Genomic DNA, 12,370 nt, shown 5'->3' with positions numbered 1-12,370 from the left:
ATATGCTTTCTACTTCCTTTTAAGTTTCCACCAAAATCAGCCTTGATTTTTACCAAAACCTCTGCCTATGTAACTTCTGAAAACAGCATCCGATCAATTAAGAAGTTAATGGCATTTTCATCTGCATATGATGTCTTGTTTTCTTGGCAGATCAGCCACCTAATTGCTAATGTGAATAAAGGCTGTGGGATTGGTAAACAGTCTTCTTGATCACTCTTCCTGTTGTTGAAACATATTTTCCTTTTTTTTTTTTTCTTGTGGTTTAGACTGTGTTGCAGCAGGTGTTGAAAGATGGCTCAGAGTATGGAGTAAAAAGTGAACTTTTCTCTACAGTGCCTAGACAAAAGGCAGTGATTGAGTTCAGGTAAGCATGTGTGACGAGTCCTTTGAGAAAATTGCTTTGTCTGATGATTGATAATTTGTTAATTGATATTCATTGCTGCAATGTATGATGCCTGTGAAGTTAAACAGTATTTACAGTGTTATATTCAGCTGTATTTGATAGTCTGATATATCTGCCAAGTTGAATATAAGTTATTTTTAGGGAATTGAGGCTTTTTCCCAGAATGTATTTTTGGCACTTGGAGAGTTCACACGTCACACTGCCCTCCACTAAGAATATTCTCATTTAGTGCATAATAGCATTCAGTTTTTAAGTAGGCTGCTTTTATTTTGCTACCAGGAAACGTTGTCTGAATTTTCAGCCACTAACCCATTTCTTTTTTCACCTTAATACCTTCCTCCCTAACTTGGTAAAGCAGCCAGGCTTTTGTCTTACTAAATCTTCTGAACTGCTGGCCCCAAAATTTCCATCCAGTGCAATTTTGTTTACAGTCACCTGCTCATGGAATGAAAAGTGGATGACTCAGATCTCTTTATGTATAAATATTTTTGTTCAATTATACTCCCTGTGCAGGCTTCCATAGTCATGGAAAGTAAGCACTTGGCTTTAATTTGGAGGGTGAATTTTGGTAGCTGAACTTCCATTTTATTATCGGGGTAAATAATTGTGGGTAGAGGGTTTTTTTGGGGGGCCACTGTTGGTAGAAGATACTATTTTAGTTACTGATTCATGTATCCAAAGTCCCCTGTTCTGGTATGAGATTTATCTCTAATAAAGGTATGAGGAGAATGATCCATATGTCCAAAACACGTAAAAAGTGAGAAGGTAGTGTTAAGTCCTTTGTCACTAGTATAGTTGGGTTTTGGGTGGTTCTTTGGTGTGGACTTGTTTGTGGGTTCTTTTTTTTTCCAGTAACACTGACTGTTAACTGATACTGGAGGAAGAGCTGGCAGGACAGGAAAATTTGCTGTCTAGAACAGAAACTAATGCGGGAATTTTAAGGGAAAATTGAAAATTGTGGGTTTATTTCAGTTCTTCTGCTATATGCATGAGTTGAATTTTTTTGACTTGGTGATCTGGCAGTCTTGTACACTGAACAAACATTATTTGTGAAAATTTGTTACAGCTCCCCTAATATTGCCAAAAAATTTCACATAGGACATTTGCGTTCCACAATAGTAGGTAAGTATGCATTTAACTGCCTCCTTTAAAAGGGCTTCTTTGTCTTCAAGTTTCACTTGACAGGGGAATGCCACTAACCTTTCACTCTTCTAGTGGAGTGGCCGCGTCAGTCAGGCTCAACTTGCTAATTAAAAACCTTTTGCTCATTGTGCACTGAAGAAAAGAGTGTGGTGTGTTGCTGGCAGATTTATTAAGTCACATGTAATATAGTTTTATGACTGTGAACATTAAATGAAGTACTTTAAAAATTGTTCTACAAAGACACCCAGGGCAGTTTTCATTGAGGCATTATGAGAGTCCTTTGAATTTTAAATTTCCAATTTGCACGGGACCACAGAGCAGTCAGATAGTTCTGTCTTGGTGGCTGCCTTGCAAAAAACTTGCTTTTATATGTTAATTACTTTATGCCACTATTACTGACAGAGTTGCTGTCATTTGTAATGGAATAGTTAATAAGTTTATTGTAGAGTACTCTAATGGCATATGGAAAACATTATTTCTCCCTATTTTCCCTCTCTCGCAATAAAAACTAGTAGGTTATTAGCAGAAGATGCTACAGCATCTGTGCAGCTAATAATGTGTTACTTTTTAATTATATTTAATGCATCATGTATAATTATTAGTTATATAAAGCTAATAATTCTGCCTCACAGTTGAGTGAAATTACATCTTTTTTGGCTCTTTATGTTCCATTTCTGGACTCTTTGATATACAATAAAATCTTTCAAAAATAATTCTGTAGATCAATGTTTATCCAATAGAAAGAGAATGAATTGACTGCAGGGAATGGAAAGTAATTGCAAGCTGTAATGTGGTGTTATAACAACAGAAGAAGAGAAAGCTTTCTGCATCCTTTTACATCAGTATTGCAATTAAAAGGTACCCTTGAAGCACAGGAGAATAGAGGAAGGGATGTGGGTATTTCTTCTTTGTAATTTTATGGTTGTAACTAAGCTCAGGAGAAAGATGAAGGGTTTTTGTTGTAATAACAGTTAGAACTGAGACATGCTTATGGGATACAGTAAGGTTGGAGCATATTGGACTCATTGTGTGTTAAGTGCAGAGCTCACTACTGCTCCAGCCCTACATAGAGATTCAGGACTTGTTATTTTCTATTTAACATCACAGTTAACAGCAGTTTGTGAATTTGAGTACTTGCTTCATCTCCTGGTATGAGGTTGCCTGACTGTAGCAGGAACTATGTGTACTGCCACATATTTGTGACAAGACTTTAAAAAGTGTTTTTCATGTTCATATACTTTGCAGTATGTGCATGCACATACACGTGTATGTTTTTATCACTGTTATATGAGACACTTTATGGCACCTTTCAAATGCACAGACTTTCTTTTCCTGCTTTTAGTTGTGAAGTATTTTAGCAAGTTCTATGGAATAGTTAATTTAATTGCTTTCCCTCTTCATTTTGAATACAGATCATACAAGACCAGAAAACTGTTCTGTTGGGATGAGAGATTACCTACAGCTTTGAATAATAATACCAATTTTGTTTCCTTACCAGGGAATTTTATAGCAAATCTCAAAGTTGCACTGGGACATGAAGTAACAAGAATAAATTACCTCGGTGACTGGGGCATGCAGTTTGGTATGTTTTGATATTTGTTTCTCCTGTTCACTTTTCTACTGCATAATATGGTCTAGGTTTCCACCTTCAGTTTTTGCAGGCACATTGGATTCACTCTGGGATCATAACGAGTAGTGTTATGTTTCCGTGCATCTAATGTATAGTTAATCTCCTTGAAATAGGAACAAAACAATCCAGACTGATTCAGCAGCAGTATGACCTATACTACTGTACAAGAAATAACAGAAAGAAATTTACCCAGTAGTCCCTCCATCCCTTAGTAGCTCCTCTCTGATTGCCTATGTGTAATTTGGAGTTTATTTTTAAAGGGCAGTATAAATATTTTCTGAGTGTGGTGGTTATACCTGTGCAGCTCTCATAGCTGAGCAGGCTTCTGTTGCTGCCTCCAGACGAAATGCATACATATTAACATAGCTGTTGCATGTCTACTGTGATACTGACTTCCTTATTCAGATTTTGCTTATGTAACAGTTGTGGAAGACTATGCTTGCTAACTTACCTATGCCCCACCTGTACACACAACAATAGAATAATTGTAACAAAATGCATATTTTATATTTGGTTGTCTTTGTGTATGTCTTCTGGTGTTTTCTTTATCTGTTTTTTGTTCCCTCTGGATTCTAGTTCATTATTCATACAACATAATTAACTTCCACAGTAACTGCATTTTGGCAGGTTGAGGCTCTGAGAGTTTGTATCTTTAAAGATATCCCAACACTTCCTCCAAAATAGTCAGTTTACCTTTAAAATATAGCAAAAGAGAAGTGTGTAAGTGAATAGCCCTAGAAGACTATGGGTTTGCATGCACACACATACACACTCCCACCTCTTCTGAAATGTCCATCAGATAAGTGAGGACTGAAAAATCCTCTCGTGCAGCGTAGCATGGCATTTATATTTATTCCCTGGCCAGAGATCATGTATGTCCAATTGCTGGATCTGTAAATATCCCTCTTATATGGCAGTTGACCCATCCATAGGATTCACAATTTTGTTGATTTCTGTTGTTAATCTTGCATTTTAAATTGATCCGTATTCTCGTCCCCTTTTCTAATTTCCCCCATAAGGTCTTTTTGACATATTTTTGGGCATTTAAAAACATGCCCACTTCCTCGTTCTTGAAAGCTGGTACACCTGTGAAAACTATAAAACTCCCCAATGTCTTTCACAGCAGGTTCTGAAAACGCTGTCCATATACATATTTTTAAATGGCAAACACAAAGTGCAATTGCTATTAAGCACTTCTGCTCATTCCAGTCCTTATGCTGCCCCCAGCGTTTCACTGGTTCTGCTGTTTATGGGGACATCAATAAATCAATGTTATGAATGGAGCTGAGTTAAAAACTTAGCATAAATACCCTACTTCTACTCTGTTTATATATTCAGATTCATCAGCGTAGACAACATAACTAAAATGTATTCAGTTCCACCCGTTCTGCTTCTAGAGTAAATGCCTGGGTTTTAGACAGTTGAGTAAAACATTCTTATGACTGTGAGAGCAGTAATAGAGTATTTTTTCCTTTGTTGAATGATTTCCTCCACAGCTCATCTTTCCTGTTTCTAATCAAACAATAGTTTATAGCAGAGCTTTGCTTCCCTTAGGATTTGTTTCATAGGAATTGAATACAGAATGAGTTCACCTCAAATTCAATAAATTTCATCATTGCATATTTTCATTCATTTTTGCCCCTTAGACATAATTTTATCATTATGCTATTGTATAATGAATGTGGCAATGACAATTAAGCAATGAAATGCAATGTGGTCAAAGGGCTTCTCAACTGACCTCATCTAGTCTGTCTTTGACGATACTAAATTGTACTCCTAAGTCTGAATATCAGGAATTTTATGTATTTTAATACAAAGTTTCCTGAACGTATAAAGATCACAATGCATGTTATTTACATGTGTACCTGTTGTCCAGCACACAACTGTTAGTTAGTAGTTCCAAATGTTTCTTTCAAAATGGGTGCTCCCTCCTTTATTTGGGTTGTCTCAGCTCCAATGTATGACAATTTTATAACAGATGATATAGTCACGCTTCACAAATGATAGCATAGGAATATTATAATAATGGTCCTTTCCCAGAAGCAGTGCTATAATTAACTATCTGTTAGCATTTGTGTTACAACTCCTGTTGTGAGAGGCTTTAAAATGTAATAATTTAAAATGGATTTTGCTACAACATAGCAGAGAAGTCCTCAACCTTTAGGCAGTTTTGGGGCAGGTTTCTTAAGGTAACAAAGCTTATGCAGTCATACTGTCTGTCCATCTGTCTTCGTCACTCTGCTCCTAATAAATTTTGAACCCAGTGGCCAACTTCAGCCAGATCTGACAAAGAAAAATGTCTCCAAGAGAACAAATTTCTTTTGGTATTGTGACAGTTGGCAGCTGAGTAGGGGTAGAAATACAATGTAACGCCCTCTGGGAGGGAGAGTTAACTTCTGTGTTTAAAACGCTTGCCAACTCACCAGTCAGCACATCGAAGTCAGAATCAGTCTAAACACATGTTGCATCTTGCCAGTAATTGGTGAGTGTAACAAGGGCTGGGGATGGTTTGGGGAAGACAGAAACGTGTGGAGGGATGTGTCTGAGTTGAATAAAACCTGGCAGCCTTGCTGGAGGTTGGAATGTGAAGCCAGCATTGAAAAGTGGAATGTGTAGGTACACTAATATCTGAGAGAGATTGTTAGGAAATCAAGCTCTGATTGCTCATAGAACAGTCTGTCCTTAAAGAAACTCCCTTTCAATAGGAGTAGACTCATTTTATTTCCTAAGCCCTAACTTGTTTTTCTTACCTAAGTCTGCCATGGCTTCTGTCACACTCAGTTTCCAAGAGGGAAGTTCTTGAGACAGTGCAGTTTGTTTAGTTGCAGAGGGCTTTTCAAAGGGATACCTGTATACCTATTCCTCAGATGCTGTCTTCACATCAGGTCTGGTCCCTCTCAGGTTAGAGGAATGAGGGAAAAAAGCAGCCTCAGAAGATCTAAGAGGCTGCAGAGTTAATATTGCTAAATTATGGAATGAATTAATGGTCTCTTGATTTAGACAGTAAGATTGGGATTTGGATCTTGCCCTTTCAGATGGCTTTCAGAAAGTGCAGAAGCCAAGTCGGATACGTGAAAAAGCTGCATATTCTTAGCATGCAGCAAAAAGTTCCCTTGAAAATATTGCATGAGTGGTATGTGGAATACCGTATTTTGTTGCAGTTTCTGTTGTCCTTGAAATTATAATACTGTTAAGGGAGGAAGCAAAACAAGGAGTTTTGCGCATGTTCTGTTGCTGGACAGTTTCCACTGTGTGGCTTCTCATTTACAACTGGTTGCTGTAAATGGTAATTAATGGTAATGTAAAACGTAATTTTCTCTACAAGTCCAGAAACACAAATTCCATTTATGAGGAACTGAAAAATCAACATAGTATTTCTTACTAGTTTCTAGCTGTTATAGTTTGGGGTTTTTTTCATGCAGGGGAATAATACGTTATGCTTTTGATTTGTTTTTGTAGCATATGCCATTATATCGCTTAAAAATGTAAGACATTTATTATATACAATGTTAAGGCTAGACTTGCTTATGAGAACAACTTAATCAACAAAATGATATACTCTAGGCTGTTGTCTAACTCTGTATTTAACTGTTATTCAAGGCTTATTGGGTGTTGGTTTCCAACGTTTTGGCAACAAAGACAAGCTAAAATCCAGTCCTTTGCAGCACCTTTTTGAGGTAAGTTCAGAGAAGATCTGGGGATTCCAGAGGACAGTCCATTTAACAAGCTGTCAATTTTGTACCGAATGGTATTTCTGCAGGGTCACGATGAGACTCACGTTGGATTTAAAGTACGTTTCTTGAAGGAGCAGTGCTAGCCTAAGCTATGGCAGCAGAGGCAGTTTTCACTAGGCAATGGCAGCAGAAACAGGTTTCATTGGGCTGAAAAATACACCCCATAAGGGAGGTAATCATATGGATACTTAGGTTGCATTGATTGCTGCTACCACCACAGCCGGCTTGACCAATATCAATTATTTTAACTGGGCATAGGTGACCACTGAGCTCACTGTGGTAACTGCAGCGGAAATGGTGTTTCTCATCTAATGCTGCAGTATGTTGGTTACCAAAGTTGTGAAAAGAAGTGGCATGTATGGTGTAAAAATCCTCTTGTTGCTAGTATTTTTAGAATCAATGGTATTTAATTTCCATTGCTTAATACACGATTCACTGAGGTTGGGAAAAAGGACCTTTAAAGTGTTTTGTATCTAATACGGAGCCTTAGCATATATATGTAAGGAGGAGTGACCGTCACTTTCCAGAATACTGGTCTGGCTTTGCAGAATGCTCTTCTTTCTTCCATGAGTGTGAAAGAGCCAGGAGAGTTAGAAGGTGCAGCTTCTGCTGACAGGCATTCAGGAAATGCTTTTCAGTTGTAGGGAAGGCTGTTTTGTTGCAGGAGGTTGCCCTCTTGGTTGCCCACCATGCACACCAGCATGCTGCAAGTGCTGTAGATGGCATTTCTGTGTGTCAGGGAGAAAACTGACTCGGTGGACTGTCCAGGTTAATAATAAAGATTGAAGTAGTTTAACAAGCCTTGTTTTTCCAGGACTAATATGGTTTTGGTTGGTCGTTTGCTCCATTCAAAGCCTAAGAGTCATCCGAGTTAGTATTTATGTCTTCCTCTTTACCAGTTCCTGTGTCACTTCGTGTTTCATACAGTGTAATGAGCAAAAAAGGTTTTCATCAATCTTTTGATACTTGTAAGTGATCTTTAGTTGGCAGCCGTGCTGGGTGTCACACATATACAACACGTGAGAGAATATGATTTACATACTTACACATCCAACAACCATAAGTATAGGTGGACAAAATTTTCTGAATGGCCAATGCTCAAGCCCTCATCCTTTAAAAGAAAGATCTCACCTGTTAATGGGCTTCTTGTGTGGCACTGTCAAGCATTCTCTTATTACAAAGCTGAGCTGTGCTTCACCTCTGAGCTGGATATGGGAACAGTTACTAATGCTGGTGTTCAGACAGTATGTCACAGGATAACTGTTTCGCATACATCCCTTTACTGGCAAAGGAACAAACTGTGTTTGAATACTTGGATACCCTACAGCTGAAGACTTATCAGGCAGGTTGTTTATGTGGCAGAGTAGCTCCTTCTGAGTTTGCCAGCTTCTTTGACAATGATGAATTTTGTTTGCTTGTTCCCTCATCCCTGAAGCCTGCTCAATAAAATTGATAGATTCTCAACTTGGAGGTGTTTTAGAGCTGTAAGACTGATTTAAAGAGATGACAAGAAGTAGTCGATATTCTTGTGTTTGTACATTGCTGCATGGTATTTTTATTATAATTTCAGTCTGTTGTTAGGATTTAACTTTCAAATACTTGAATTTTGCACTAAAGTTTTAAAATACCATCTATTGCAGTAGCATGTAGGCTTTATGACCTTAAAAAAATTACCTTCAAGTGTAGAGAACAGTATTCAGTCAAGCTGCCAAAGGTTCTAAACCAGTAGTTTTTTGAGACCAAATTAGTTTCTCAAATATTCCCAAATTTTAACTGTTTGTTAAGCTGTATTCCTGTTTTATATCCTATACTGAGACATGTTTCAAAGTGATGTGTTTTGTGCTGTTGTATATAATATAATATTATATATAATCATTCCTATAGTTCATTTAAAAAGAAAATTTCCATAGCACAGTTTCTATATAAAGAAATGTATAGACAAATGTACCTTTCCAAATGTCTTTGCACCTTCCATTTTGGTCAAGACAGGTACAACTATGCCTTTTGCATTATTTTTGCTTTATAACATCAAAGTTGAGGCGGGGTGTTAGAATGTGTGAAGCTACTGATGGGGCAGGGGGAGCATTGTTCTTGGAAAGGGTTGAAGTTTTCCCTCTACTTCAAATTTCTTCTTCATGGCAGAACTAAGCAAACATTAATCTTTGAGGCTTGTCAGCAGTACTGCCTGTTAAAATCTCTAAAAATCTTGGGACATAGAAGGAAAGGGAAAAGTTCAAGACTTTTGCTGTGGAAGCTTTTTTTTGTTTTTAATAGGCAGAACCCATTCAAGCAAGATATTGTAGGCAAACTCATTGTCTGAACATTGCAGGAGTGAAGTTTTTATATATTTTTTTTTTTTAATCAAATTTGCAATGATTTAAGGGTCAAAACTCCCTTACAAAGACTTAAACAGTGTTGAACTATTTCGGTCTAAAAACCAAGTGTAGCCACTACTTAATTTAAGTATTTTTACATAGTACTTGAACTTTTTAAAACCTTTTCCATGGGCTTTCAAAATTCTGTGTGTGGAAAGCAAGGAATCATTGTCTGGGCAAGTATTTGTTCCTTAGATTTAAAGGAATATATTAATGAGTAGGAGAGCCAAATTTGTTATGCATAAGTAAAGTTGGCTAATACAAGAGTTTGTAATGCTTTTAGCAAACTGACAGTGCGTATGTGTGTCTAGTGAGATGTTGATATCTGCTTGTCAGATGCTTGTCATCTGAAGTCATAATGCTTGACTTCAGCCATTGAGAGACAGCATGTATTAATATGGGTGCAGAATACTATAAGTGACTTGGATCTGAGCTGGGGCGGAGGGTTAGCTTGTGAAACATCAAGGCTAGCTAGGATTTTGATGCTTCAACTGCCATCTCATTTTTAGGTAGTGCAGTTGTTATATGTATCAACTTTGTGGTCCTCTGAAGAAAAGTCCCTGGCTTAAAAGTCTGTGATGGTTTCCCTTTCATGCATAAATTAGTTCTTCCATATTCTGCTGCTGCAGTTGTTTCAAGGTTATGAAGAGGACAATAGTGACAACAGTAAGGAATTATGGCATGAGTCTTGTTTCAAGATAAGCTGCACATTTTCCTATTGGAGTTTGGACTACTCATTCATCCTTTAAATAGGAAATGTATTCCTTTAACACAGCTTTAAAATTTTGACGTTACGAATGTCATCTTTAAATGTATTTGTATTGTTCTTGTAGAACTTTGGTCTGCTTATTTTTATTGGAGAAGAGGATTATACTTCAACATTTTCAGTGCAATTATATTTTAGGTGTATGTGCAGATTAACAAAGCAGCAGAAGATGAAAACACAAAAAAGTTGGCTAAGGATTTCTTTAGAAAACTGGAGGAACATGATGAGCAGACATTGTCACTTTGGAAACAATTTAGAGACTTCAGTATTGAGGAATACATCCGAATTTATAAGGTACAAATCATCCACTGCTTTTTCTGTGTTGTTGGTAAAATTATCTCTTTTTATCTATTGCTCCATCAATCTAATCGACAGTGCACAGCACCTTTTCATCCAAGAGACTGACAAGCAGTGAATCGACTTCAGAACAGAGGTTTCTGTAATGTTGTCAATTCATTGCCTTTCCAGTAAACTTTACAGTGTTGTGGGGAAGACGTTTCTCAATATGCCAGGTTATACCCCATTCTGTTTGGAAAAAGCATGGTAGTGGGTTTAACATCCAAGCAGACCACCACTTTAGTTGCTGACAACCTAGGTGCATTTTATTTAATGGAGTCCATGTAATTGGCCCTTAGACTAATTCTCCTTTCTCAGAAGCTAGGAGTATGGTGCTAAGCAACAAAGCAAATCAGTGTTAGATAAATATTATTCATTTTTGCATTATCTTTGAAATCAGCAGCAACCCGCTAAACTTAACAGTTTCCAGGTCATAAATTTTATTAGGAGATAACTCTGTTTTCACATTTCTGATCTAAAGTTATAATGCACAGCTGTGTATCTTGCATATTAAATTGAGTGTAAGTAATAATAACAGCAGGAGTTTACAATAGTAATCAGTGCATAAATTACCAGCAGGTTGAGTTGAGCTAATATACAGCCATCTGTTGCATACTGCAATCTCAAGAATGAGGCCAGTGTCCACTGTTACCTGGGGGATGTTTGTGCCATTGACCACAAAATGAGTCTTAGGAATCTGGGAAACAGGAGTGAGATATATCTTCTGTCACTGAATCCAGTCTCTTGGTATTAATACTATGTAATCTCACTCAAGAACCAACTGAGCCCATCTGAAAACCAGCTAGTGTTTTTCTTTCCCACATTCTTGTACTGAAATTCTGGAATGGGTGCCCAGTTTTGATGGGCTTAGACATTTTTTTCTAACTCGCAGCTCCAAAGAATTTGTGACTTGTTTTATACCACTTCCTTCTAGTATTACTCTTTACTTAAAATTGCTCTTTCCTGTCTCCTTTCTCTTGATGTATTTGTAGAAACTGCTCATGTCTTTTTTCATCCTTGATTGCAAAGTTACAGAATCACAGAATCATTAAGGTTGGAAAAGACCTTTAAGATCATCAAGTCCAACCATCAACCCAACACCACCAAGCCCACTAAACCATGTCCTGAAGTGCCATGTCTACGTGGTTTTTTTTGAACACTTCCAGTGATGGTGACTCCACCACCTCCCTGGGCAGCCTGTTCCAATGCTTGACCACTCTCTCCGTAAAGAAAGTTTTCTTGCTATCTAGTCTAAATCTCTAGTATCTAGTCTAATATCTAACCTAAACCTTAATAAAGTTAAGAGAAGTGGCCTGCACCTTCCTCAATAATCCAGATAACCTGTCTGTGCTTTAATTATTTCCCTGAAACGTATCACTGGATTCATTCCAAGTAAGCTAAGTTAAGCTCTCCCAAGTGAAATACAGCCTTGATAATTCTAGTGGAAAGCTGACCTGCTGGGTAAGTGGGCACTGGGCTATGTATGCAGCTGCGTCATGATGGTCACTCATCATTGATCACATGATGACTGGTACAGCTAGATCTTTCTCTCCCAATCCCTTTTCAAGCTAATAAGTATCCAGCTGATGGACTGACAGCTTTGTTGTCCTCAGTACAAAAGACAAGGGCTTTAACTATTACATTTCACCCAGTTTTGACAGTTAAGGTCATCCTAGCTCTCCTATGTGTAGCCTCAGCCTTCCTTGTAATGGTGATTTCTGTGTGCTCAGCAATGTTTGTGAGCAGTTCCTGCTTTTTTAAACTTCTTTTAGCATCCTTTTAAGATAGGAATGTTTTCATGTCCAAATAACTTCTCTGCAGTCCACAGGTTTTACCTCTAGCAGTTTACTCCTAATTTCTCATGAACATTGTATCTTACGCTGTATTGAACTCAGGGAGATTAATTCTAATGCAGAAATGGATTAAATAAAAATCCAAACATCCTTTCCTTTTAACTATGAAGTTACATTTCCTGGGGAAAAA

The 12,370-nt window shown here is 37.5% G+C and overlaps 1 protein-coding gene across 1 annotated transcript in view; it reads left to right on the top strand.

Annotated features, from left to right (window-relative positions):
- RARS2 (arginyl-tRNA synthetase 2, mitochondrial) overlaps positions 1 to 12,370 on the top strand; it is a gene marked incomplete at its 5' end in the record, with an annotated part of 40,470 nt that overhangs the window by 8,170 nt on the left and 19,930 nt on the right. Inside the window, 5 exons of the mRNA XM_081997455.1 lie at positions 267 to 364; positions 1,470 to 1,525; positions 3,045 to 3,128; positions 6,777 to 6,853; positions 10,190 to 10,345. Of these exons, the coding sequence (XP_081853581.1) occupies positions 267 to 364; positions 1,470 to 1,525; positions 3,045 to 3,128; positions 6,777 to 6,853; positions 10,190 to 10,345 (471 nt within the window). The remainder of the gene's footprint in view (positions 1 to 266; positions 365 to 1,469; positions 1,526 to 3,044; positions 3,129 to 6,776; positions 6,854 to 10,189; positions 10,346 to 12,370) is intronic.

This window comes from Phaethon aethereus (genome assembly GCF_964289735.1).
Source record: "Phaethon aethereus genome assembly, chromosome: 3".
In the NCBI taxonomy this organism is placed as follows: Eukaryota; Metazoa; Chordata; class Aves; order Phaethontiformes; family Phaethontidae; genus Phaethon; species Phaethon aethereus.
The sequence above is the reverse complement of the archived record's forward strand: the minus strand, read 5'-3'. Positions and strand labels throughout refer to the sequence as shown.